The sequence below is a fragment of the Panthera leo genome, chromosome B3 (genome assembly GCF_018350215.1).
Source record: "Panthera leo isolate Ple1 chromosome B3, P.leo_Ple1_pat1.1, whole genome shotgun sequence".
Taxonomy (NCBI): Eukaryota; Metazoa; Chordata; class Mammalia; order Carnivora; family Felidae; genus Panthera; species Panthera leo.
This window is the reverse complement of record NC_056684.1, coordinates 59,409,213-59,437,192: the sequence shown is the minus strand read 5'-3', so window position 1 is coordinate 59,437,192 and position 27,980 is coordinate 59,409,213. Positions and strand designations below refer to the sequence as shown.

Here is a 27,980-nt window from a genome sequence, read left to right as displayed (position 1 = left end):
CCCAACAATTCTCTGCTTTTATTTTACTTAATAGGTAGATTCTTGTTAGCCTGCACATTTCCAGTATCATAAAAAACCTTCGTGTATGATTCTTTTATTTCTTGACACACACACATAAATGGATCAAAAAATATGTTCACTTAGAAAAACTGACTCCAACCAAAAACTCAAAACAGCTATCTGTGAGATTAGATTTCCTATAAGGTAGCATTGTCCACTTACATGCCCATGTTTCTAACCCAAGCTAAGAGGCTGGAAAAAGAAACCTGGAATAGTCCCAAGTGAATTTGGGAAGGAAGGCAGAGATGTGATGAAACCTAAGATTTCTCAGAAATGGTTTTAAGTGGGGAGCCTCTAATCCTACCTGGATAGTGCTTTTCTGTGGGTTTCTCAGCATGAGTCCAAACCTCACAAAGCACCTTCAAAGACTGGGTTACCTAGTGTCACAAGTATGGCAGTAGGTCCAATAGGCTGGATATAGGGGCCATGTAAATAAGAGTAACATCAAATCAAGGACCAGATGCTAAGATGTCCCCTTGTGTTCCACAGCCGGAAGAATAAATAGTTGAACTCTAAGTAGTTTTCCGCTTCTTGGCAGATGGCCGTTCAAATACATCTCGTACCCCAGCTGCCTTTTGTTTAAAGAACTTTGTGTTCTGGGCACTCTCTTGGCCCCATGCTGAGTCAAAAGAGGTGGTGTCCTGATCCACAAGGTGGGTGTATTTGGTGCGACCAGAGCGCCCGAAGTTCTTGACCTGAAAGAAAGATAGATGATGACTTATACCACCAAATATCATGTCCCAGCCCTCAATACATTACTTCTCTCTTGCTTGTTCTTAAGGTACCCCATTACCTGCATGACTTTGGGAAGAATGGTTTTGTTGAAATGATCCTCCAGAGTAGGTGCACTGAAATCTCTCTTGTATACTTCTTCATCCTCATCCTGTAGAAAAGAATCTTATTAATCTTGTGGTTATTTCCCATATATTCAAATCACAAATTTATTAAGCCACAAGGGATACAAAGAAGGTACAGAACCTATTCTTCAAGAGCTTACATCTAGTTGAGGAGATGATACTTCTTTTTCCCTTTGTGTTGTCTTTTTCTTTACTAAATGTAAACATTTCCTGAAGGTTGGCTATATTCTCTGAACTCAGTATGTTCATTCAGTCATAACTCCGACTCTGTAGAAGCCTCTACAGGCTCCTAATGTCTGCTCCTGAATTTTCTGCTGCCCATTATATATCTTACCTTGGATATTCGGATGGGACTTCAGACTCACATCTAAAGCGAAAATCATTTCCCTAACCTTTCCAAACCAATCTCTTTCTAGCTTCTTCCATTAGTAGGAACATTTTCTTAATTACCCAAATTAAAAATTTGAGTAATCTTTGTGCACAATGAGTTGCCAATTTTTTTTTTTTAATTTGAATCCAAGTTAGTTAACATATAATGTAATAATGATTTCAGGAGTAGATTTCAGTGATTCATCACTTACATATAACATCTAGCACTCATCCCAGCAAATGCCCTCCTTAATGCCCATCACCCATTTTTTAGAGAGAGAGCAAGAGAGTGGGGGGAGGCAGGGACAGAGAGAGGGAGAGAGAATCTCAAGTGGGCTCCATGCTCAGCACGGAACCCAATGTGGGACTCCCATCTCATGACCCTGAAATCAGTCAGACACTCACCGGACTGAGCCACCCAGGTGCCCCACCACTTCCTATAAGTTCCCATTATCTGGGGTATAGTGTTTTCTTGGAATCAATCTTACACACTGCGACTAGATTTTTTTCCTAAAACACTCTTATACATTTGCCACAGTCACAAACTTTCAGTGGTTCTCTGTTTTGTTAAATATGCACAACTCTGTAATAGTCAAGGCCAAATACTATATAGCTTTAATCTACCTCTCCTTGCAACTTCCCTTTATAGATGATACTTTTTGCCTCCCCTCCTAGTCCATTCACCTGGAATGTCTTCCTACTTATACAAGTCAGAAAGTTTACACATCTTAAATGTCACCTCCTTTACTCTTTTCCATCTACAAAATAAAACCTCTCCCTCTTCAGAAGTCCCACAGTATTTTCGCTTGTCCTTTTGTTATAGTACAGTATATATTTGCCTTAGCCCCATTTTTAGGTTGTAAGCCATCTGAGGGGCACAAATTACATATCCTCTAGCAGTGTTAAACAGTAGTGCTCTTAAGGTGCCTGGCTGGCTCAGTTCTTATCTCAGGGTCGTGAGTTCAAGCCCTATGTTGGGCATGGAGTCTACCTCAAAACAAAACAAAAAAAACCAGCAGTGCCATTTACATAGTAAATGCTCAAAAGGTTATTTAATTAACTATAAAATAACTATAGAGAATAGTTTCACATCAACCTGTTAGTTAAAACCATAATGTTATGATACAAATTACAAACGTGCTGAAGGAATTAAAACAGCACCATCTTGGTTAAGGACAACTTTGTGTAAGAGTGGAGTCCTTTAACCATACACACTTTTGGAGTATTCTTTTCTCTTCAGCTATAGAAAGGCTTTAAAGATAAGACAGACAGTTTTTGTGAGATCTACTTTTCTCCTTGTTAGGGTGGAGAGTCTCTCAATCTCAGAAGATATTTTAACTTCACTCTCCTCACTCTCCTTATCCAGATAAGAAGAGTTTATTGAATATGTGAACCAAAAGACTTTCATGTAACCCTTTCCTTATGTATCTTAGTCAGCAATGCTTCATAATTTTGTTTAGCAAGTATTATATATTATATGAATAGCATCATCGTAAAAATGGTTAGCATTCATACTATGTAAAATTCTGCATATTAAGAGCTCCACAGTAGTGTCCTACATACAATATATTGTAATGGCTCCAAATTATATTGTGTCAGCCAGAGCACTCTGTTCCTGGGGCCTGCCCTGGGGCCCCCACTCCCGTGCCAGAGCTGAGATGAGTCTCCACTTCACACCAAGTACCAGGAGAACAGGTTCTTCCAAAACAGCCTTAGAGAAATTCATAATTTCCATAGACTCCAATCTAGAAATTTACATGGGCGGGGCACCCTGGAAGGCTCAGTTGGCTAAGTGTCTGACTCTTGATTTCAGCTCAGGTCATGATTTCACGGTCATGAGTTCAGGCCCTGTATTGGGCTCTGCACTGACTGTGGAGCCTGCGTGGGATTCTCTCTGCCCCTCCCATGCTTGCTTGTCCTCTCTCTCCCAAAAAATAAATAAAAAAAAATAAAACTTAAAAAAAAAAAAAAACAACTACATGGGCTGGAAAACTATACAATAAGCAAACATTTCCTGCTGAATAGACTGAAACTGATTTTGGAGGGGAATAAGGAACCCTCCACTGAAGTTTGAAAATTTTACTGGTTGTCTACAGTGAAAGGCAGGGATTTAGCTATAATGGAGGATATTTAGGGTTTGATATACAGCATTTGAAAAAAATACTTAAAAAAAATTTTTTTTTTAATGTTTATTTTTGAGAGAGAGAGAGAGAGAGAGAGAGAGAGGCAGGCAGGGGGGAGGAGCAGAGAGAGAAAGGCAGATACAGAATTCGAAGTAGGCTCCAGGCTGTGAGCTGTCAGCACAGAGTCTGATGCAGGGCTCGAACGCATGAACTGTGAGATCATGACCTGAGCCTAAGTTAGATGCTTAACCAACTGAACCACCCAGGCACCCCTGAAAAAGCTTTTCCTTTAGCGTCAGGAAATAATTTAACAAACCACATGGTATTATGTTAATAAATGCAATCAGTTCTCCCATTCTCTTTTTCTGACATGTCTCCATTAAGGAATTATCACTGGTATAATATAAATAATTTGGAAGAAGTCTTCATCACTTTATAGGATTAAGAGACTCTATTACTGGCCTTAGTCTTTATATGAAGAACAAAATCTTGTTGATATTATACATAATGGTTGGTTAACCATTTTTTGGTTAGTTAGGTTTAAGTCATTTCCTGTCAGCTCAGAATGAAGTGAATTAAATTTTTGCATCCAAATATGAGTTAATGTAAAGCTATTTGCAGGGCATGATTTTTGCATAAGCAAAATTTCTCACTTGGCTATGAACAGTGATATCTAATTGGTTGTGGGAATCTAAACAGTCTAGGATGTATCTATTTAGATCACTATCTCGGTATTTCAGTTCCTCAATTCTTCTATTACATCATTTCCTCCTGAGAGTGGGAGCCAAAAGAGAATAGTTGCTGCTACTTCTAAAATCCTGCTGCCAAATCGTTTTTCCTATTGGGTTTATATTCTTCAGACGCAAAAAGTAACTGAGAAAATTGACCATTGGCAAGTGAAAGTAACATCCCAAGACAGTTTATTCTTGGAGGGAAAAAAGAACTCACAGGTTTGGAGTTATTTCTACAGACCAACCTTCCCATTCCCTTTTCATTTCTTACCATGAAGAAGGCACCCCGGTGATAATACTTCTGTAAGAACTTATATTTGCCCTTCACAGCTTTGTTGGTAATGACTTTGCCATTTGCCCGAAGCTCAGCTCGCCTCTCTTCCTCAGTCAGGTTTCGCATTCGTTCAATTTCTGCTTTCTCCTTCTCAAGACTGTGAAGAAAACAAAACTGTCAGTACCATTCCAGTTTCAGAAAGACTCAATTATCTGAACATAACGCAGTCTCATCTCCTTTCAAGCACTATTTACTTTCTTCAATTCTAGTCATTGCCTGTTAGGAATTCAGATCAGGAGACCAAGATATAAAAAGTTGATGTAGTCTTCATTATTGCAAACTTCCAAAAGTTGATTCTAACCTTTAAAGGTTCAGGCATACTATTACTGCTTGATTTTGCAAAGTTATTAATTTCCCCTCCCTAAAAAGCCTACTTGGCTTAAAAAAAATCCAAATTTAACTTGTATTAAGATTTTACTGGTATTTCTTTAGTAGTCCTATATATACTTACATGTCACAAACCAAGGGTTAACCATCATTAAGTAGAATGCTATGAAATAAACCTTTTTGGGAGAAGGGGTCAAAGATCCCCTCCCTCCAGAAAAATACAAATGTACACATAATGTTGTATACAGTTTTAAAGGGTACATGGATCCCTTGAAATCCAGGATAAAAATCTTAGGAACTGCAGGCTGAGGACAGAGTTTTCTAGTGATGGTTTCCCTTTGCAATCTGGGATTACTCTCATTCCTAGTAATGTTTAAGAATGGATGATGCAGCTCAGAAATGATTCTACTCTAACAACAGGGAATGTGGTAGATTACTTAAATGCCACAAATTCTTCCCCTCACCGTTATGCATGCCCCTTTGCAGAAATGACATGCGTGCCTCAAAGAGGTCAGTTTCCCCCTTTACCCTCTTGGAATACTGCCATGAGACTGTTACATAAGGAAGCCAATCTAGCCCACTGAAGAAGTGAGGCATTCTAGCTGGTAGTCAGGATTAACTAATGGACATGTGCATGAAGCCATTTTGGACTTTCTAGCCCAGTAAGTCCTCTAGCTGGATACAACTGTGTAAGAGAGACCAGGTGAAACCAGCAGAGGAACTCTTTAGCCAACCTCCAAAACTGTGAGGAATAATCAATTGTTTCAAGTCACCAAATTTTGGGTTGGGTTTTTGTAACTGATAATAGTGAGTAACTTGTGTGTGTCTACTATGAAACTACAGGGAGTATTGGCTGGCACTCTATCATAGAGAAACACCAAGAAAAGTGTTTCTTTTCCCTGATTTTATTGTAATAAGCCACTTTCTAATTATGGGAAACTCACCCAGTTGCAGGAACCCTAAAGTGAGAATGGAACTCACAGCAGGTGTTGAGTCTTACAGCTACCCTACTAGGAATCTGTCCCATTAGCGGTATCAAACTCTATGCCCATCTTATTACTCACGCTTCTCGATCTTCTCTGTCCCTCTTGATTCTCTTTAGCTCCCGAACTTTCCATGCCTCATATTCTTCCTCATCATTTTCATCATCAGTATTGAGAGCATCTAGGGCAGCCAGGGACCGCTTGTTCTCCTCCAGTTCTTTCTTGGTCTCCTCTTCTACAATCTGGGTAAGGAGAACGATTTAACTGCTGGACTTCCTTGTTTTCCTCAGACAAACCTAAGCATACTCCTCCTTGTGTGCAATCCTCACAGCCACTCCCAGTACCTTGAGTGTGTACTTGCGCCTCTCCTCAGCCATGCGTTTTGCTTCCTGCTCCAGCTCCTTTTGTTTCAATGCTTCAGCCTCACGTTCTTGAACTGTTACTCTGTCCTTCCTGCAGCACAGAGGTCCTGTTAATTGCCCAAAGCCCTTAGCGTGGAGCTCTTTGTCCTCAAACTCAAGTCCCATCCAAATCAGAAAAAGCCCAACAATCACTGGCTCTATTATTTGCAACGAGCCAAAACTGGTAGTCTCCTCAGGTATTTACAGCATCACAATTCCATTCATTTTTGAGAACTGCCTGAATAGTAAGGAACCTGCCAGACTGTAAGTAGTAGGATTTCTCGACATTAGGAAAGGAACAGGAATTTACTCTTCAAGTTTAATTTTGTGCTCTTTAACTGGAAAGGGAGATGTGAAAATCAACTCGGGCTCTCTGCTACCTCCAAGATATTCCTCAGCAAATATTCTGCACAGGTAGGGAATTTGGTAGAACACTTTCGCTTGGTGCTTACATTTCAGAAAAGCATGAGGTAGAAAAGAGGCTTCTATCCTTAGACCTGGAAAGTAGTAGCTCAGGCCTGGTTTGTGAGATACTTACTTTCGAATGAAGACAGGCTTAAGGCGAGGCTCCATCTCATCTTCACTGTCGGTGTACTCTTCATACTCAGATTCTGATTCTGACTCCTCCCCAGAACGTCCCTCATCTTCCACCTCCATGACTTCCATCTCTTCATTTTTTCTCTCCTGTGCTCGCTGACGCATCATGCCACGGCGCCGCTCTATTTCCTATCAAGTTATATGTCCAAGTCAGTCAGCCCAATGACCTGTGCTCTAAGGCAGCTTTTAATTTTTCCCTCATCAACCTTAACAAATTCTGATACTAGTAAATACAACATAGCACCATTTTCTTTGTGTGTATGTGTGTGTGAGAGAGAGGGTACAAGTGAGTGAGGGGCAGAGAGAGAAAGAGAGGGAAAGAGAGAGAATCCCGCGAGAAGCAGAGAGAGAGAGAGAGAGAGAGAGAGAGAGAGAGAGAAAGAGAGAGAGAAAGAGAGAGAGAGAAAGAGAGAGAGAGAAGCAAGGTTCACCCAAAGCAGGACTTGAGCTCACCCGATGTGGGACTTCACAAGCTGTGAGATCATGACCAGAGCCGAAGTCAGATGCTTAAAAGAATGAGCCACCCAGGCACCCAGGACTATTTTATTTTCAACTCTATCTCCAACCAATAGGGAACACTGGATCAGAATCCTGCCAAAAGCAGTAAGCTTGTGCCTTTGGGACCTCAAAAAGAATAGGCCCCAACTTTTTCTTGGAACTAGAAAGAATTTTCCATTTTCCTTTTTTATACCTCATCATCAATTTCTTCCTCTTCTTCTTCACTGCTATCTTCTCGTTCCATGCGCCACGCATCTCCTTCTACTTCTGAGTCACTTTCTCCTACCACTTCAGGTTCCACTATTTTCCGATGGCGAGCCAATCTGAAAAACAGCATCTTCAGGTGTAACACCAATATCACAAAAACGAAAGAGCACCAACCACATTCCTTACTCGTAGAGCACCTGGATATGATGTTTGCTTTTATTGGTACTGAAGTCTTAAATATCATATGGTTTCACTCATGCGGAATTTAAGAAACAACACAAATAAGCAAAGGGAAAAAATAATATACAAAGCAAGAAACAGACTCTTAATTATAGAGAACAATCTGATGGTTACCAAAGGGGAGGAGTTTGGAGGTATGGGGTTAAATAGGTGATGGGGATTAAGGAGTGCACTTGTCATGATGAACACGGAGTGATGAATGGAAGTGTTGAATCACTATATTGTATACCTGAAACTAATGTAACACTGTATGTTAACTAACTGGAATTAAAATAAGAATTAAAAAAAACAAACAAAAAACAACTTAAGTCTTGAGAGGGGGAAACTGAGGTACAAATAAAAGAAACTAATTTTAAGTGTCAGGAACTAGAGTATACTATGTCAAGCAAAATAAGTCAGAGAAAGACAAATATCGTATGATTTCATTCATATGTGTAATTTAACTTAAGAAATACAACAGATGAACATAATGGAAGAGAAGGAAAAATAAGAGAGGGAGGCAAACCATAAGAGACTTTTAAATACAGAGAACAAACTGAGGGTTGCCGGAGGGGTGTTGGGTGGGGGGATGGGCTAAATGGGTAATGAGCATTAAGGAGGGCACTTGTTGGGATGAGCACTGAGTGTGGTATGTAAGTGATAAATCAGTGAATTCTACTCCTGAAACCAATACTACACTATATGTTAACTAACTTGAATTTAAATAAAAACCAACCAACCAACCATAATTAAACCAATACAGATATAGCATTTGCAATTCAAAGTGCTCAAAAAACCCCCCACAAAAAACCAAAACAAAACAACAAAGTGTCAGAGTAAATAGTCAAGTTGGATTAAAACATTAAATGTAAGCTGAGGCATCATGAGGCACTGTAACAAACATATGGATGTGCTGGGATTGATTTATAGCTCCAGGTGGTTCGGTTTCAACATTAGATCACACTAGGTTTCTTTTCAGTGACACTGCATCTTTGTGAAACTGGATTTTTGGGGACTCCTGTATTAAAAAGCAAGTACTCCAAGAAGATCAATATGGTACAGGATATGAGAGTGACATTGCCATTCTGATTCCAAAGTTGGAGAAGTTGTCAGTGTCCAAAAGGCACACAAACCCCACTAATAAGTGATTATGGTTATGTAAGAATGAAATAAAAACTTGGGGCATGTGCGTGGCTCAGTTAAGCATCCAATTTCAGCTCATGTCATGATCTCACGGTTTGTGAGTTTGAGCCCCACATCGGGCTCTGTGCTGACAGCTTGGAGCCTGGAGCCTGCTTTGGATTCTCTGTCTCCCACTCTGCCCCTCTCCCGCTCATGCTCTATCTCTCTCAACAATAAAAAAATAAAGAAAATTGAAACAGTAAAAAAAAAAAAAAAAAAAGAATGAAATAAAAATGTTCCTTCTTTTGTGTGTATTGTATTTTGCAAATGGCTTTAAATGTTAAAATGTGAATTTTTAGAAATTATTTGGATCTAACTACTTAATAAACAAAACTGTTTAGGCCTGGGGGCTCTCTGAGAAAATTCCTAAGACAATATGAACTATGAAAGTTTGAGACGTCTGGTTTACTTTGTAAGGTAATGTCTCAATTAACTCACAACATACAAAATCCTTCAATGGGAGGCTCCCTTTCCTATATGAGACCATTTATTCATCTGGCCTTTTTTCCTACTTCATCAGTGTCATTTCCCCTCATTAGCCTTTAAAACAAGTGAGTGGATTAATTCAATTTCTCAAATTTTAAGACTCCTCTTAACAAACCAACCAGTGGTTTGTGCTTTCTATTTCCTTAGTGAGTTAATTTGGGCCTCTGGACCAGAGGTAACCTCGTGTTTACTGGTTGCCACTTGCTGGTTATATACCTTTGGTCATGTTATTTTCCTAACCCCTTTGTGCCTCAGTTTCCTCATTTGTAAACTAGGATAATAGTACATACCTTACAAGGTTATTGGTTAAATTACATTAGGAAATTTACTTGAACAGTGTCTGGCACATAGTAAGTACTGTTCAAGTACTAGCTCTTATTGTTGTTGTTCTTGTTAAGTAACCTGTAGGGGTTTAGGTCCAGGGAAACATAACCCTAGTCATTACCTCTCTTCCACATCTTCACTAATACGGTTCTGCAAACGCCGCAGTCGAGGGTCGCTGGATGAATCCTCCTCCTGTTCCTCAGGCTCTGCTTCTTGTTCTTTGGCTTTCTTGATGAACTGAAATTCTTCATCCTCCTCATCTGAGGACTCCATAGGGGCATAGTCTGGCCTCTTTCCCGACACATAACGTTTTACCTTCACTTTCTCCATCGAAATCTCACCTGGGTGATAAAGATAATGTATTATGTTTCAGCAGCCTCTTTCCCAATGTCCTTGAACCTCTGCCTTTGCAGGTAGAGCCCTGTATTCCTGGTAAACAAGAGTTGAAGCAGGAGAAGAGAGCCATTATCCAACCATCTATTCATCTAATGGTGTTTTCTTCTTTTTTATTTTTTGTAATATTTGTTTTATTTTTCAGAGAGGGACAGAGCATGAGTGGAGGAGGGGGCAGAGAGAGAGGAAGACCCAGAATCCGAAGCAGACTCCAGGCTCCGAGCTGTCAGCCCAGAGCCTGAGGCTTGAACTCATGAGCTGTGAGATCATGACCTGAGCTGAAGTCGGACGCTTAACCGACTGAGCCACCCAGGTGCCCCATTCTTTTTTTTTTTAATATTTTCTATTTATTTTTGAGAGGGAGAGAGACTATGTGCAAGTGGGGGAGGGGCAGAATGAGAGGGGGACAGAGGATTCAAAGTGGGCTCTGTGCTGATATCAGAGAGCCTGATGTGGGGCTCAGACTCAGGAAATGTGAGATCATGACCTGAGCCAAAATCAGACTGAGCTACCCAGGTGCCCTGTAACATATTATTTAAAGTTTATGTATTTTAAGTTACATAATCTTAACAACAGATATTATGCTTAATGATAAATTAGAAGCATTCCTTTAAAAAACAGTGGGCATCCTTACATTGTCCCTATCACACCTTCTAGTCAACATTTTATTATGGTTCTAATTAGGGCAATAAGAAAAAGAGACAAAAGATAAGGATTGAAAAGGAAAAAAAACTCACAATTTGCAGACTATAATAATCTATGTAGAAAATAAAAGATTAACAAACAGGCAAGCTAAAAATGAATTCAGGGAGAATGCTTAATAAATGTTGGATAAAAATAAGGGTACCTGTACATTAGCTACATAAATTAGAAAATAAAGTTTAAACATATTATTTACAGGGGCGCCTGTGTGGCTTAGTCATTTAAGCGTCTGACTCTTAATTTTGGCTCAGGTCATATCTCAGTTTGTGAAATTGAGCCTCAAGTCAGGCTCTGTGTTGACAGCATGGAGTCTGCTGGGGATTCTCTCTCTCCTTCTGCCTCTCTCCCACTTGTGTGCACACTCACGTGCTCGCTCTCTCTCAAAGTAAATAAATAAACTTAAAATAAATACTATTTACAATAGTAACTAATCTATAAGATACCAAGGAATAGATTCAACAAATGATCTACAAAGTTTTTTAGAGGAAATATATATCATTACATTGGAAGATCCAAAAGATCTAAATAAGTGAGAAATATATCCTATTCAAGGAAGAGAGAAGATGACAACTGTGCCCAAGTCAATCAATAAATGCATGACCTGTAATTTTAATTTTTTTTTTATCTTTATTTTTGAGAGAGAGAGAGAGAGAGAGAGAGAGAGAGAGACAGAGTGTGAGCAGGGGAGGAGCAGAGAGAGAGAGGGAGACACAGAATCCGAATCAGGCTCCAGGCCCTGAGCTGTCAGCACAGAGCCCGACATGGGGCTCGAACTCACGAACCATGAGATCATGACCTGAGCCCAAGTCGGACGCTCAACTGACTGAGCCACCCAGGCACCCCTGCATGACCTGTAATTTTTTTTTTTCCTACGTTTTAAATTTATTTTTGGGACAGAGAGAGACAGAGTATGAACGGGGGAGGGGCAGAGAGAGAGGAAGACACAGAATCGGAAACAGGCTCCAGGCTCCGAGCCATCAGCCCAGAGCCTGACGCGGGGCTCGAACTCACGGACCGCGAGATCGTGACCTGGCTGAAGTCGGACGCTTAACCGACTGCGCCACCCAGGCGCCCCTGCATGACCTGTAATTTTAAGGCAATTCCATTCACAGTTGTCCTCAGGTTGATTCTAAAATTGCATGGAAAAATAGGAGGTCAAAAAGAACCAAGGGAATCCTGAAGAACAAGGTGAGGCCAAACACCTTAACATACCTCACCAAAGAAGATACACAGATGGCAAATAAGCATATTTGCTTCAAATCATATGTCATCAGGGGAATGCAAAATAAAACAATGAGATACCACTGCACATGTATTAGAATAACCAAACTACAGAGCTCTGATAGCACCAAAGGCTGGTGAGGATGTAGAACAAGAATGCTCATTCATTCTTGGTGGGAATGCAAAATGGCACAGCCACTTCAGTGGTTTCTTATAAAACTAAGCATACTCTTACCATATGCTGCAGCAATTGCACTCCTTGGTATTTACCTAAAGGTGTTGAAAACTAATGTTCACACAAAAACTTGCACACTGATATTTATTTAAGCTTTTTCATAACTGTCAAAACTTGGAAGGAACCAAGATGTCCCTCTCTAGGTGAATGAATAAACTATGGTATGTCTACACAATGGAATATTATTCAGTGCTAAAAGGAAATGAGCTATCAAGCCATAAGACATGGGAAAACTTACACACATATTACTATATGAAAGAAGCCCATCTGAAAAAGCTACATACTCTATGATTCCAAATACATGACATTCTGGAAAAGGCAAAAGTATGGAGACAGTAAAAAGATCAGTGGTTGCCAAGGGTTGGGCTGGGGGAGGGATGAATAGGCAGGGCACAGAGAATGCTTAGGGCAGTGAAAATACTGTGTACAATACCATAATAATGGATGTAGGTCACTAAATGTTTGTCTAAACCCATAGAAGATACAATGCCAAGAGTAAACCTTAATGTAAACTATGGGCTTTGGTGATTATGCTGTGTCAATGTAGATTCAGCAATTGCAAAAATATATCACTTTGGTAGGGGATGTTGATAATGGAGAAGGCTGTGCCTGTGTGGGGGCAGAGGGTATATGGGAAACGTGAACCTAAAACTGATCTAAAAAATAAAGTTTTAATGAAAAAAATGGTGAAGTGGGGGAGGGTTTTTGTATCAGATTGCAAGGCTTATTTAAACTTACAGTAATTAAAAAAAAACAACTTACAGTAATTAAAACAATAGGTCATTGACTCAGAGGATACATAGAGACCAATGGAGCAGATTAGAAAGCAGACAAACCTACATACAAGAGCTTGGTATATTACAGAAGCGACATTAAAATGCAGTGGAGAATGGATGGGCTAGTCAAACAATGACTAGCAGTAGGGACAACTGGTTAACCATAAGGTAAACAGTAAAATTAGATCTCTGACACCACACACACAAAATTCCAGATGGATTAAGACCCAAGTGTGAAAAACCTATCTTAAACACTTACATCCCTATTGAGTAATAAGCTCTTTAAATTACAGTCTGTCTTGCACAATTGTGTATTCAATCCTATTTAGTATATACAAACACTTAGATGATAGAAAATATTTTTAGGGGCTTCTGGGTGTCTGACTTTTGATTTCAGCTCAGGCCATGATCTCATGTTCGGTTTGTGGGATCAAGCCCCATGTCAGGCTCTGCAGTGACATCACGGGATTCTCTCTCTCCCCCTCCTCTGCTTGCACTGTCTCTCTCTCAAAATAAATAATAAAAACATTAAAATATATATATATATAATTTGAATATCTATAATCTCAGTACAGGGAAGGATTTTTTTTTTTTTTTTAAATTTTTTTTAACGTTTTTATTTTTGAGACAGAGAGAGACAAAGCATGAACGGGGGAGGGTCAGAGAGAGGGAGACACAGAATCCGAAACAGGCTCCAGGCTCTGAGCTGTCAGCACAGAGCCCAACGCGGGGCTTGAACTCACGGAGCGCAAGATCATGACCTGAGCCGAAGACGGCCGCTTAACCGACTGAGCCACCCAGGCGCCCCCAGGGAAGGATTTCTTACACAATATACAAACATCACAAGCTATAAAAGATAAAGTTGGTAAATATGATAACACTAAAATTAAAAATGCCTATGAAACAGAAAAGTCCAAAATTAAAGTGAAAAGACAAGCCAAAAAACCAAAACAAAATGGGAAACAGATATGACAGACTTGGGATATAGAAAAACAAACCAAGTAGAAAATACGTAAATGACAGAAACAAGTAATTCAGAGAAGAGAAAACCTAGAGAACTGATAAATATATGAAGATGCCTTGCCTTGCGAGTAATTAGGGAAATGCAAATTAAAATAATGAGATATCATTTCATACCCATTAGAATGGGCAAAATTAAAAAAAACCTGATACAATCAAGTGTATTGATGAATATATGGGGAAATACAAACTCTTAATGCTCTTACAACCCACGTGCAGAGCAACTGGAAATGGCCAGTTATGGGGCACCTGGGTGGCTCAGTTGGTTGTGTCCAACTCTTTTTTTTTTTTTTTAAAATTTTTTTTTTTTTTCAACGTTTTTTATTTATTTTTTGGGACAGAGAGAGAGACAGAGCATGAACGGGGGAGGGGCAGAGAGAGAGGGAGACACAGAATCTGAAACAGGCTCCAGGCTCCGAGCCATCAGCCCAGAGCCTGACGCGGGGCTCGAACTCACGGACCGCGAGATCGTGACCTGGCTGTAGTCGGACGCTTAACCGACTGCGCCACCCAGGCGCCCCAGTTGTGTCCAACTCTTGACGTCGACTCACGTCGTGATCTCACAGTTTCTGAGTTCGAGCCCCACGTTTCGCTCTGCACGGACAGTGCGGAGCCTGTTTGAGATTTTCTTTCTCCCCATCTCTTTGCCCTTCCCCCTCTCTCAAAATAAATTAATCAACTTAGAAAGAAAATAGCTAGTTATACTGATGATGAACTTCTAGGAGTCTACCCTAGAGAAATTCTTACACAGTGCACTAAAGAGACACATTTAAGAATGACAACTACAGGGGGTGCCTAGCTGGCTCAGTCAGTGGAGCATGAGACTTCATCTTGGAGTCGTGAGTTTGAGGGCAACGTTGGGTGAGAGATTATTTAAAAAATTAAAATTAAAAAAAAAAAGAATGACAACTACAGCGCTGTTTGTAACAGGAGAAAAAACAACTAACTGCCCCTCAGTAGGGAATAAACTGGCCTAATTACACAATGGAATTCTTAAGTAGTTAAAATGAATTAGATCTCTATTATCAAAGCATACTTGTCAAAAGCCACGTTGAATTAAAAAATAAAGACAAGCTGCACAAGGGTAGGTACAGTTTATTTAAAATAGAAAAAAGAGGGGTGCCTGGATGGCTCAGTCACTTGAGCTCCTGACTTCGGCTCAGGTCATGATCTCACGGTCCGTGGGTTAAGGCCACGTCGGACTCTGTACTGACAGCTCAGAGCCTGGAGCCTGCTCCTGATTCTGTGTCTCCCACTCTCTGCTCCTCCCCTCTTTGCACTATGTCTCTCTCTCTCTCTCAAAAAAATAAACATTAAAAAAAATTAAAAAAAAAAAAAAGAAAGAGCTGATACTATTTTCCAAAATCCTCCTTGAAAAAATACTCTTTAGTTTAACTCCCCAAACAGATATAGTGTTCCTTCTTCTATCTGCCCTGGAATCCTATTCGTCCTTTAAGGATCAACTTATATGCCACCTTCTTCAAGAAGCTTTCCTTGATTACACCAATTTGAAGAGATTATTCCTTCTCTGCCCTTCCACATCGTTTGGTTTATATCACCTATGTGACAGGAATCACAGTTGTGAAAAACTGCACACTGCTTAGAATGTGCCTCTTTTTACATGTCTCGCATCTACAATATGAATTTCTTAATACTGCCTTACACAAGTTTGTATTCAATTTAATACAGTCACTGCGTAGGTTGAAAGGAATAAAAAGTGTAATAAGACCTGGTTCCTGTCTCAAGGACGTTATGAGCTTGTGATGCAGTAGAGGGAGACAGACACGTAAAATAATGTTAATTATAAAAGCAGCATAAACAGACGGCTATATTTAACAAAAAAGGGGCTGTATCCCGCACGACGCTCTGCAAAAGCAGGTATTCACTATGTATATTAGTATAATTTATACGTGGAGTCCAAGGAAAGAGGGGAGGGATGCTTGCTGTGAGGGCAGAAGACAAGCAATAGGAACAAGATGAGATGAAAGTAGGGTTTTTTTTTTCCTTTAAGCAAAGCGATTAGGGGCGAGTTTGATGAGAAAAGTCGAAGAAACACGGGGCAGGGTAATATTAAGGGTTGGTGGGGTTGGGGTGGTCTGTATAGGTAGGTTTTAAGTATGCTGAGGAAAGAGATAAGATCCGACTGGAAAACGGCTCAGCACAGTACCTTTCTCATTGCGAACTGGGACGGCCCCAGCCGTAGACTGAATGGGCGGTTGTTTCATGAGGGCGCTTGGGACCGACATGTTGATGGCAGCGGCGGTGACTCCCGAGACTTCAGTGATTCCAAACAGTGAACGGCGACAACGTCAACGAACAGAAAAGCCCACTTCTCCTGGAGGCGCTGGACACGGCTGTGCGACAGATAAAAACGCAACTTACGGCGGAGTTAGAAAAACCGGAAATACGCGACTAGAGGATTGTGGGATTGTGGGCGTCTCCCACTAGAAGGCCGAGTCTGTTATTGCGCATGTTCACAGGCTTCTCTAGCTTCCTCAGTCTCGCAGTGTTTGGACGGAACTTCTGGCGGGAAATTGCTTCCCATTGGGATTTGCTGTTAAGCTCCTGTGGCGAGGAAGGTCCGAATTAAGGGGTCCCTCTTAAGTTGGTTTGAAGCTGAGGAAAATGGGATAGTGATTAATAAGAAGTTGAGCAGATAGTGAAGGGCAGTTTGTCCATATTGTTGACAATTCAGAATTGGAGTTTAAGGAGAATAGAAGCCCTGCTAATAGCACCTGATTAGCTCAGTCGATGAAGCCGAGTGAGTTGTGGTGGGATATTTTTTGGTCGCGCGAGGGCAGGTGGTGGTGATTTAGGCCATTGCCATTAAAAAAAAAAAATCCCCCAAGGGGCCTGGAGCGACGTCTGAGGTCAGAACAGTGTACTTTCAGGCTTAACAGTTTTTTTCAATTTCTCAAGACCGCCCATTAAAACATTCCTGGCTAGACAGTGTATTTAAGTCCATAAGTAATTATAAAGTACTTGATGTGTTTACCGTGCTTAGCTCCCTAAGGAGTATGGAGCATTGTCTAAAGGTTTAAATTTTGTTAGGGAATTCTTACAGTGCATACAGAATCGTAACAAATAGTAATTTACTAGCTGGGTTTGTAAAAAATATTGGGTGATTGTAAGTCAGAATACATTTCACCATAGAAAGGATTTTATAAATGCTGTGGTAGGGAGAGATGGCACAGCATGTACAGTCTTGAAATTCAGAGATATTTTGGTACATATCAAACACTATGAAAAGTTTGAATAATTTTTATTACTAAGGAAACTATGAAAGTATAAACTATGAAAAGTTTATTAGTAGGTTTTGAGTTAAGCAGTGGTGAAAGTTTGGCAGGAACTACATCATGGAAGGCCCTAAAGTTAATGTTAATAGGATTAGTTCTCAAATTATTTCACCTGTGTTATTGGGTCTAGGCTGGGAGAGTAAATAAAATTGGGCAAATCTGGAGCCAGGAACAATGGAGGGCCCAGGTAACCAACCAGGGAAGTAATTTTGGTCTAGATAAGGATCTTAAAAATAGAGTACATAGAAATTTATATTTTGAATTTAACAGCTCCAAAACCGTGCTGTCCAGACAGAGTAAATCTGATGGGGAAACCAATTGTTTTGACTCATGGCAACCCGGGGAGGGGGGGGGGGGGGTTTAATATGGCTGTAACTAAAAATAACAGGGCACTAAAATCTTATTTATGTTACTTTGTGATACAAAAAAAATGATTTCACAACCTTTCCCAAGCCTTTGGGCTTTATACGGTCATTATTAGGATCTTAGTTAATTGGTGGGCATATGATCAAGTAAAATTTAAATCAGTTTATCAACTCTTGAAAAAAATCAAAATACTTCCCTTCCTAGGAAGAAGATAGTATGGTAGCCATATGGCATAATTTTCTCGTGTTGGGGTTATAAAGAACCAGGGAGCCCAGGTAAAGGGTGCATGTTGATTTCGATTTTCTCCGCTCTCTATCCATAAGTGCGTCTGAATCTTTTCCAGGCTCCCATTGCCAGGCAAGGTGGTTTTTCCAAGGTGGCGCAGAAGCGCCATTGTTTTTCAAAGCGAGATACTGGCATCAGCAGCATCAAAAATCCCGGGATCAAAGGTAAAAATGTGGATTCGGTCCAATCGCATCCCTAAAGAATTTGAGTTTTGATTGAGGCTGGTGAGCTTGACATGTATAGAGATCACCGTAATGCCCGTATGCCGAGGCCCCTCCATCGGCCAGCTGGCGTCAGAGCCGATCTGCGCCGCCCGCCAGGGCCCGCCCCCGCTCCCGTCCCCGCCCCGCTGCTCCTCCTCTACCCCATCCCCGCCCCTCCCGCCGAGATCTTGGCGGGAAGACGCCCGCTGCTAAGCCGCGAAAAGATGGGGTCGCGCTCAGCCAGCGAAGAAAAGGCGGGCTCCAGACAGCGACAACAGGTGAAGGTGAGAAACGTCTGTTGTTCTCGGCTGTACTCCTGCCTCAGTGTTCGCGAGGGATTGCCGGGCACAGGCCTGGGAGGACACGAGGATTTGGCACCTTCCACCTTCGCACTCCAGAACTATTTTCAAAATTGCTCCTTGGGGCATCTCTCAACTAATGGGTTTTTCGGGGGTGTTGCTTCAAAAGATAATTGAGGATACCTGCCCTGATTTTCCTCTATGGAAACTAGACCTTCAGTGTTGAGGAAGGTTTTTACCAATAACCCCCAAAATAGGGGCAGAGTGGGATCAGGGACCCCGCACTTGCTTTTGAAGCAGTTAATGCCGGCTTCTCACTCTGGAAATTCCAGTTACTCGGAAACTGATAGTTGCCATAGTCTCCTCAGTTATAAATGTAGTCATTATATTGTTATATGTTTGCAGACTCATGGGTAAGAAATGCGCCCAGTATAATAATTAAATTCAGGCTATGAATTGGGTATTTAGATTATGGTGGGGAAAAAAGTTTCCTTACAAGCTAACAGTTTGGATTTATATTTTCATCAGGAATTAAGAATTAGATTTATTTTACACAGATCTGTAAGAGGAGGCATAGGATCTGGGGTTTTAATGCTCTGCTTTCTTTTATTGACCCAAATAGGTGAATGAATATAAAGAAAACCAAAACATCACTTGTGTATCTCTGAGACCAGTACAGACTACAGTTTTAGGAAAAACACCTAAGGTGTATCTTGTCCCGTTTTCACTCAGTAATTATAAGTCAGACCAATTTAAGCACCCCAAATCCCTATTGAATAAGAATTCTAACAATGAATTTGTATGTAAGAAATGTAAGAAGACTGAAATAAGGAAAACTTGCAGGAGGATTTTAACTCCAAAGATGGAAGCCACATCCTCCAAGACAGAATCCACCTTGCAAAAATCATCCTTAGATGTTTGTACTGAAAGTAACAAGCGACAACACAAGAGCACTTCAGATACAGTGATTCCCAGTGTTGATATGGAAAGCATTCAGAATCTAGACAGTGATGAAGATACCACACTAGGCCTGGTAAGAATTTAATTACTAGCTTATTCAAGTTTTTCTTATTTTACAGTTTGAAGTTCTGATAAGCTTACACAGTCCAGGGTCTATGTATATTTAATTGAAATTTTATTTTTTAAATGCTTAACAGATAACTTCCTTGGTTAATTTTGCTCTTGGTTTTGATTTGTCCAGGAGAGGATTGACTTAATTTTCATTCTGTTTCCCTTTTTCTTCCTCTCACTTTATTGTAAATATTTTTGGGTTTACTCATGCTTTATGGTGTCTTGCTCATCTTTACATATTTACACACAATGTGCCAGAAGAACTTGGCCTGTGGGACGTATGGCGTTTGAGTGACCCTTGATATCAGGGCAGGAAAATTATCATTAATTGATGAATATAGCTGAATATTTCCTCTAAATACAGCAAAGGGAAAAATGATGGAGTAGAGAAGATACATGGAAAAAAAAACTTATTAGTTCTATTTAAAATAATAGTTTGAATCAGTTTAAGAAATTAGGCATCTAATTTTGGGGCTTCTATTACCTATCAGGAGTGTTGTACTTCATTTAAAGTGACATATTTTGTGCAAGACAAGATGAAACCATACCACATGTCAAAAAGTTGATGGAATAGAAAGTGATGGTAGAGAAAGATAGGATAATTGTGGTGGTGTTCTTTTGAAAAAGGATTCAACTTATGCTTTGTTGTCTCAGAGATAAGAACTAGGACATTGATGGGAACGCATGGGTTAAGTCATTAGTGCATTGGATTGGGGATTGAAAGCTTAAGTTTTAGACGTGGGTGCTTCTAAGAAACCTTGTGATTGTAAGCAAATTGCCTCTAAGTGAGGGAATTCAATAAGGCCCGAGATTCTCAACCTTTAGCCTATATCAGAATTGCCTGGAGAGTTGTTAAAACTCCATTGCAGGGCTCCATCACTAGAGTTTCTGATTCAGAAGTTTTGGAGTGGGGTAAGGAATTGGCATGTCTAACACGGTTTCCTAGAGATGGTGGTGCTATTGGTTCAGACTGGCATTTTGAGAACCAATGGATTAGATTATTTCTTTGGCCTCTTTGACTATAAGATTCTCAGTATATGAGGCTAAAGTAGATTTTTATTTTTTAATTTATTTTAAAGTTTTTTTTTTTTAATTTTAATTCCAATATAGTTACCATACAATGTTATATTAGTTTCAGGTGTACAATATAGTGATTCAACAATTCTGTATACTACTCAGTGCTCAGCATAAGTGTACTCTTAATCCCCTTCACTTATTTCACCCATCCCACTACCCACCTCTCCTCTAGCAACCATCTGTTTGTTCTTTATAGTTAAGAATCTGTTGTTTGGTTTATCTGTCTCTCTTTTTTTTCTGTGCTTATTTGTTTTGTTTTTTAAATTCTGCATGTGAGTGAAATCATATGGTATGTGTCTTTCTCTGATTTCACTTAGCATTATACTCACTAGCTCCATCCATGTTACTGCAAATGGCAAGATTTCATTCTTTTTAAAAAAAAATTTTTTTTAATGTTTATTTATTTTTGAGAGAGAGAGAGAGAGAGAGAGAGACAGAGGGTGAGAGGCGGAGGGGCAGAGAGAGGAGTCCCAGAATCTGAAGCAGGCTCCAGGCTGTGAGCTGTCAGCACAGAGCCCAACATGGGGCTAGAACTCACAGACTGTGAGATCATGACCTGAGCTGAGGTCGGACACTTAACTGACTGGGCCACCCAGGTGCCCCATGATTTCATTCTTTTTTATGACTGAATAATATTCCATTTCATGTATATACCACATCTTCTTTTCCTTTTTTTTTTTTTTAATAAGATTTAAAGATTTTTTAAGTAATCTCACCCATTGTAGAGCTCGAATTTATAACCCTGAGATCAAGAGTGCCATGTTCTGCTGGCTAAGCCAGCCAGGTACCCCCCCGCCCCCCGATCTTTATCCATTCATCTATCGAGATTTTAATTTGATTTAAGGATATAGAGTCAGAAATTAGAACATTTCTAAGTAAGTACTGAAGCTAGTCAAGTAGAGTTATAAATGCCCAGCATACATTTTCTTCGGACAAACTGAAAGACCTAACATTTTTATAGGACATTTCATTCTTTTCTCTTCCTTTTCATTAGTTATCTTTTTGGAGTTAAAATGACTAGGTTTTGTGGTACCATGCTTGAGAAACAATATTTTATTTACAAGCTTATTTCTTCTCCAAATGAGGGGAGGCTTTTTTCACAGCACAGACAAGTGTATTAGCCTATAAGTCTAGAATTTTATTCTGTTTTCTGGGAAACTTGGAAAATTTTATCTCTCAGCACTTTTATTAAATGTTTTAACTTGATAGAGAATTTCTTAACAGTTAGCTTTATTTTAAGTTTTGAAAACATTTTGGGCTTACAGAAGAGTTGCAAAAATAATACAGAGAATTCTGATATATGTGTCTTTCACATAGCTTCCTATTGTGTTAATACCATACATAACCATAGAACACTTATCAAACAAAGAAATCAACCTTGGTAGAATAATATTAACTAAAGTATAGACTTGATTAGGATTTCACTGTTTTTTTCCCTAATATCCTTCTTCTGTTCCAGTATCCAGTTTAGGATGGCACAATGCATTTAATAGCCGTGTTTCTGTAGTCTCCTCTAGTCTGTGACAGTTCCTTAGTCTTTCATAACCTTGGCACTTTTTTTTAAATGATTTTTATTTATTTTTGAGAGAGAATGAGTATGAGCGGGGGTGGGGGGGGGAGAGGCAGCGAGAGAGGGAGACACAGAATCTGAGGTGGGCTCTAGGTGCTGAGCTGTCATCACAGAGCCTGATGCAGGGCTCAGACTCGTGAACCTTGAGATCATGACCTGAGCTGAAGTCAGATACTTAACTGACTGAGCCACCCAGGCACCCCATAACCTTTGGCACCTTTAAAGAGTACTGAATAGTTATTTTATGTAATGTTCCTCAATTTGAATTTGTCTATTTTCTCAAGATTATATTAAGGCTTTGCATTTTTGGGGAAGGATACCACAGAAGTGAATGTGCCCTCTTCAGTGCATCATATTAGGGTGTCTGTGATGTTGATATATTTTATCAATGATGTTGACCTTGATCATTAGGCTAAGGTGGTATCTGTCAGGATTCTCTAATGGAAACAATATTTTTCCCTTCGTAATTATTAAATATTTGGAGGGAGATGGTTTGAGACTATGCATGTATCTGGTTTCTATCATCAAGCATATATTTTTATTGAAATAAATTTTACATAACATAAAATTAACTATTTAAAAGTATACAGTTCAGTGGTTTTTAGTATATATACAGTACTGTACAATCATTACCACTGTCTAGTTTCAGAATATTTTTTTCACTATGAAAAGAAACCCCTGCCAATTAACAGTGACTACCAACTTCCCCACCTCCCTAACCCAGCCCTGGAAACAGCTAATCTACTTTCTTTGTCTATATATTTGCTTATTCTGGACATTTCATGTAAATGGAATCATATAGTACATGGCTTCTTGTGTCTGGATTCTTTGAGCATAATGTTTTTAGGGTTCAGTCTTTCCTAAAAATTAATTTTTTTTAACACTTATTATTTTTTTTTTAATTTTTTTTTCAACGTTTTTATTTATTTTTGGGACAGAGAGAGACAGAGCATGAACGGGGGAGTGGCAGAGAGAGAGAGGGAGACACAGAATCGGAAACAGGCTCCAGGCTCCGAGCCATCAGCCCAGAGCCTGACGCGGGGCTCGAACTCACGGACCGCGAGATCGTGACCTGGCTGAAGTCGGATGCTTAACCGACTGCGCCACCTAGGCGCCCCTAACACTTACTATTTTTAAGAGACAGAGACAGAGCAGGAGCGGGTCAGGGTCAGAGAGAGAGACAGAATCTAAAGCAGGCTCCAGGCTCTGAGCTGTCAGCACAGAACCTGATGTGGGGCTCGAATTCATGAACCATGAGACAATGACCTGAGCTGAAGTTGGATGCTTAACTGACTGAACCACCCAGGTGCCCCTAAAAATTAATTTTTTAAATATTTGTTTATTTTGAGAGATAGAGAAAAAAGAGAGAGAGGGAGGGAGGGGCAGCGAGACAGGGAGATAGAGGATCCAAAGTGGGCTCTGTGATGAGAGCAGAGAGCTTGACACAGGGCTTGAACTCACGAGCTGTGAGATCATGACCTGAGCTGAAGTCTGATGGTTAACCGACTGAGCCACCCAGGCACCCCTTGTATGAATTCTTAAAGTATTTTCTATATATAAGGTCATATTTTGGCAATAAAGATGGCTTTATTTTTTCCTTTTCAATCTGGATGTCTTTATTATTATTTTTCCCAATTGTCCTGTCCTATTTGTCCTAGAATTTCCAGTACGGTGTTGAATAGAAGTAGCAAGAGCAGACATATTTTCTTAATCCTGAGCTTTAGGGGAAAAGCTTTCAGTCTTTCACCATTAAGTATGATGTTAGCTGTGAGAAACATCTATTTTCAAGAAACTTTTATCTCCAAGTGATTATAGATTCATAGCAATTTGCAGAAATAGTATGGAGAGGTATCATGTACACTTCACCCAGTTTTTCCCAATGTGTACATCTTATATAACTATATCACAATATCAAAACTAGGAAATTCACATTGGTACAAGGTGTGTGTATAGTTCTGTATCATTTTATCACATATTGTTAATACAACTATCACCGTAATCAAGATATAGAACTATTCCATCTCCACAAAAATCTCCATTAGGCTAATTTTTAAAATTATTTATTTATTTTAAGTAGGGTCCAGGCCCAATATAGGGCTTGAACTCATGACCCTGAGATCAAGAGTTGCTTGTTCTACCAACTGAGCAAGCCAGCTGCCCCAGGCTATTTGTCTTTTTTGTTTCCAGGCTTTTTTTTTTTTTTAATTTTTTTACATTTATTTATTTTTGAGAGACAGAGCACATGTGGGCGAGGGGCAGAGAGAGGAGGCACAGAATCCGAAGCAGGCTCCAGGCTCTGAGCTGTCAGCACAGAGCCTGATGCGGGGCTCGAATTCACAAACCGTGAGACCATGACCTGAGCTAAAGTCGGGCACTCAACTGACTGAGCCACCCAGGCGCCCCACCAGGCTATTTCTTTATAGTTATACCTATAGCTCTCCCTCTCATCCTCCTTTGCCCCTGACAACTGCTAATTTGTTCTTCATATCTACAGTTTTGTCATTTTGAGAACAGTACATAAATAGGTTCATACATTGTTTGAATTTTTGGCATCAAGCATTTTTTTTTAAGTTTATTTATTTTGAGAGTGAGAGAAAGCATGAGCAGAGTAGGGGCAGAAAGAGGGGAGAGAGAATCACAAGCAGGCTCTGCACTGCTAGTGTGGAGCCCAATGTGGGGTTTGAACTCAGGAACTGAGAGACCATGATCTGAACTGAAGTCAGACGCTTAACTAAGTGAGGCAAGTAGGTGCCACAAGCTTTTAATCCAAGTTATTTCTTTGATTATTTTTTAAAATAATTTTTTAAAGTTTATTTATTATGAGAAAGAGAGAATATGAGTAGGGGAGGGGCAGAGAGAGAAGGAGAGAGAGAGAATCCAAAGTGGGCCCTGCACTGCCAGCTTGGAGCCCAAAGTGGGGCTTGAACTCACGAACCGTGAGGTTGTGACCTGAACTGAAACAAAGAGTTGGTCACTTGATTGACTGAGCCACTCAGGCACCCCTGATTTTTTTTTTTTAAGTTTATTTTGAAAGAGAGAGGGAGTGCACGTGAGTGGGGGAGGGGCAGAGTGAGAGGAGAGAGTGAGAATCCCAAGCAGGCCCAGTACTGCCAACATGGAGCCCGATGTGGGGCTCTAACTCATGAACCATGAAATCATGACCTGAGCCAAAGTTGGACACTTAACTGACTGAGCCACCTAGGCACCCCACTTCTTTTATTTTTTAAACATGGCATCCCTTGTTTTATGGATGCAATAACTTTTTTTTTTTAATGTTTATTTTGAGAGAGAGCGAGTGAGCAGGGAGGGGCAGAGAGAGAGAGAAAATCTCAAGCAGACTCTGGCACTGTCATTGCAGAGCCCAGTCTGGGGCCCGAGCCCACGAACCGTGAGATCATGACTTGAGCTTAAACCAAGAGTTGGATGCTTAACCAATTGAGGCACCCCGGTGCCCCAGGATGCAGTAACATCTTAAGTGTCTGAAGATAGTGGAGTTTTTTTTTTTTTTTTTTAACTTCTTTTTCCTATGTTTACTTCGAGTGCCCCCTTTCCTGATGTTTTTTGATTGGTCTTCCTCTTACATGTTATAAGTTTTTGAGAGGTGGGTAATGGCTAAGAATAGTTTGAATTACACATATCACTTAAGAAAACTGATCATTTGTCTTAGTAAATTTTCTTCTGTGGTAAGTAGAATCATTTAAATGCGCTCCTTTGATTTCAGTGTGTAGCATTTTGAAATAGAATCTTAGAAAGCCTTTGATGATGATGATGGTGATGTTTTTCTCTGAAAGCACTTGTAAAGGCAATGACAACATAACCTTTTACCTTCGCTGTCATTGTTATTTTGTGTGTATGAGGAAAATTTTTTATTTTGGTCCAAGTAATACATGTACATCCACATTTAAGTCTTATAATTCCACACATGTATATATACATGTATACATATATACACACACACACAAAGATAATTCCATATGTATACACACAGATACTCAGAAACAAACCAAAACACCCAGCAGTTTTCTGCCACATACTTCTCTGTGATTGTTGCTGCCCAATAGCCAAATTGCACTTTCAGCCGTTTTAGTTTTTATTCCCTCCATGTTATCCATTGACTTAACATGGAAGATGAAGACTTGTTTCATTCACACTATGCCTTATGCACATGTGCCTACCCACTCCTTTCCCTTTTCATCTCCTTATTAGGTACAGCCCAAGCTCTATCAGAGTTGTAGGAAGGAATTCTAATGGCTTCATATGTATATGTATTTTTTTCATGAAACATTTCCTGGGGCCCTTCGTCTTTCTACTTCATTCTGGACAGCTTAACCCTTTTTTAGCCTTTCTTTTTACCATTTTCCTTTGAATTTCTTTTATCTCTTCTCTACTGGAACTTCTGCATCCTGGATTCTGTCTTGGGTCTTTCTTTTTTTAGAGTATTCTTCCATTTTGGTGAAATGCTGCTTATAGTAGCTTCCTGAGAAAAGGTGTATGAGAGGTAGTTTACATGTCTGAAAAATCTTCATGCTGTACATTTGATTGATGCATTAACTGGATTTAGAATTGTAAGTTGAAAATAATTTTTCCTTAAAATTTTAAACACACTTTTCTATTGTCTTCCAGTTCCCCTCGATATTGGGAAGTTAGTGTCATTCTGATTCTTGTGATTTTTTTTCAAACTTTTTAAAATCTCACTTATCTCAAGTGTTAAGAAATTTTGTGATAATGTGTATAGACTTTGATCTTTTTTCATTTGTTGTGCTGCATACTCATTGGGCCCTTTTAATCTGGAAACACATGTCTTTAGTTTTGAGAAACTTTCTTATATCTCTAATAATTTTCTCTTCCATTTTTTCTGCTCGTCTTTTTTACCTCTATAACTATTAGTTGGATATCAGACCTGCAAGCTTGATTTTTTTATTGTCTTTTCTTCCCATGTGTTTATCTCATTTGTTATTGTTCTTTTTTTCTAAATTTTCTTAACCCTTTCAGTGAATTTAAAATGTTCTCTTACTGTTTTCTTGTTTTGTTTAATAAAAAGTTAACTTTGAGTAATAGTACAATTAATGCCCAGTAAGAAATAATTTGCTATTAAGTTACACTACTTGACTTCTGATATATCACTTGTTATCTAATCGAGAAGCCATACAGATATCTTGTGATTATCCCAAATTCAAACTCTTACACTCAGTGTCCAATGCAGCAAAGATTATGTGCCATTTGGTACGATAGCATGAAATGAATAGAACAGGTACAATTTGAAGGAAAGTATACATTTGAGAATTCAACACCTTGTTTTGTGAGGTGCTTTTGCTATGGATCATGCAAAGTAACAGAATTTTTTTGGTGTAATTTCATAGGATGAATTTTCAGGATTGTCACCATATGAAAGGAAGAGACTGAAGAACATATCAGAAAATGCAAACTTTTTTGCTTCTCTTCAGTTGTCTGCGGTTTGTGTGGAATTTCTTTTTTTTTTTTTATTTAACAATTTTTTAATGTTTTATTTTATTTTTGAAAGAGAGAGACAGAGTGTGAGGAGGGGAGGGGCAGAGAAAGAGGGAGACACAGAATCTCAAGCAGGCTCCAGGCTCCAAGCTGTCAGCACAGAGCCCGATGCAAGGCTCAAACTCACGAACTGGGAGATCATGACCTAAGATGCTTAACCGACTGAGCCACCCAGGCCCTCTTGGAATTTCTAATTAAAAGCAAGATGCCATTCTTGCCAGTAGGTCAATAAAATACTGGTAGTATCAGGTTTCATAGTG

At 39.7% G+C, this 27,980-nt stretch overlaps 2 protein-coding genes across 5 annotated transcripts in view; one reads left to right on the top strand and one right to left on the bottom strand.

The window, feature by feature from the left end:
* Positions 1-3: 3 nt before the first annotated feature.
* Positions 4-16,460, bottom strand: MFAP1 (microfibril associated protein 1). The gene is made up of 9 exons (XM_042942178.1): positions 16,213-16,460; positions 9,820-10,039; positions 7,474-7,603; positions 6,724-6,911; positions 6,129-6,237; positions 5,866-6,026; positions 4,412-4,571; positions 854-943; positions 4-755 (listed from the first exon to the last, which is right to left on the bottom strand). The coding sequence occupies exons 1-9, from the start codon at positions 16,289-16,291 to the stop codon at positions 573-575; spliced, it is 1,320 nt and encodes a 439-aa protein (XP_042798112.1). The 5' UTR covers positions 16,292-16,460; the 3' UTR covers positions 4-572.
* A 40-nt stretch (positions 16,461-16,500) lies between these two features.
* WDR76 (WD repeat domain 76) overlaps positions 16,501-27,980 on the top strand; it is a 61,280-nt gene continuing 49,800 nt past the window's right edge. For 2 of the 4 annotated variants that reach the window (XM_042942175.1, XM_042942174.1), the window contains exons 1-3: positions 18,369-18,479; positions 19,117-19,527; positions 27,573-27,665. In XM_042942175.1, the coding sequence (XP_042798109.1) occupies positions 18,420-18,479; positions 19,117-19,527; positions 27,573-27,665 (564 nt within the window). In that variant the 5' untranslated portion in view covers positions 18,369-18,419. Of the gene's footprint in view, positions 16,625-18,050; positions 18,157-18,368; positions 18,480-19,116; positions 19,528-27,572; positions 27,666-27,980 lie in introns of those variants that run through there. The other 2 variants (XM_042942176.1, XM_042942177.1) reach the window with 2 other exon arrangements.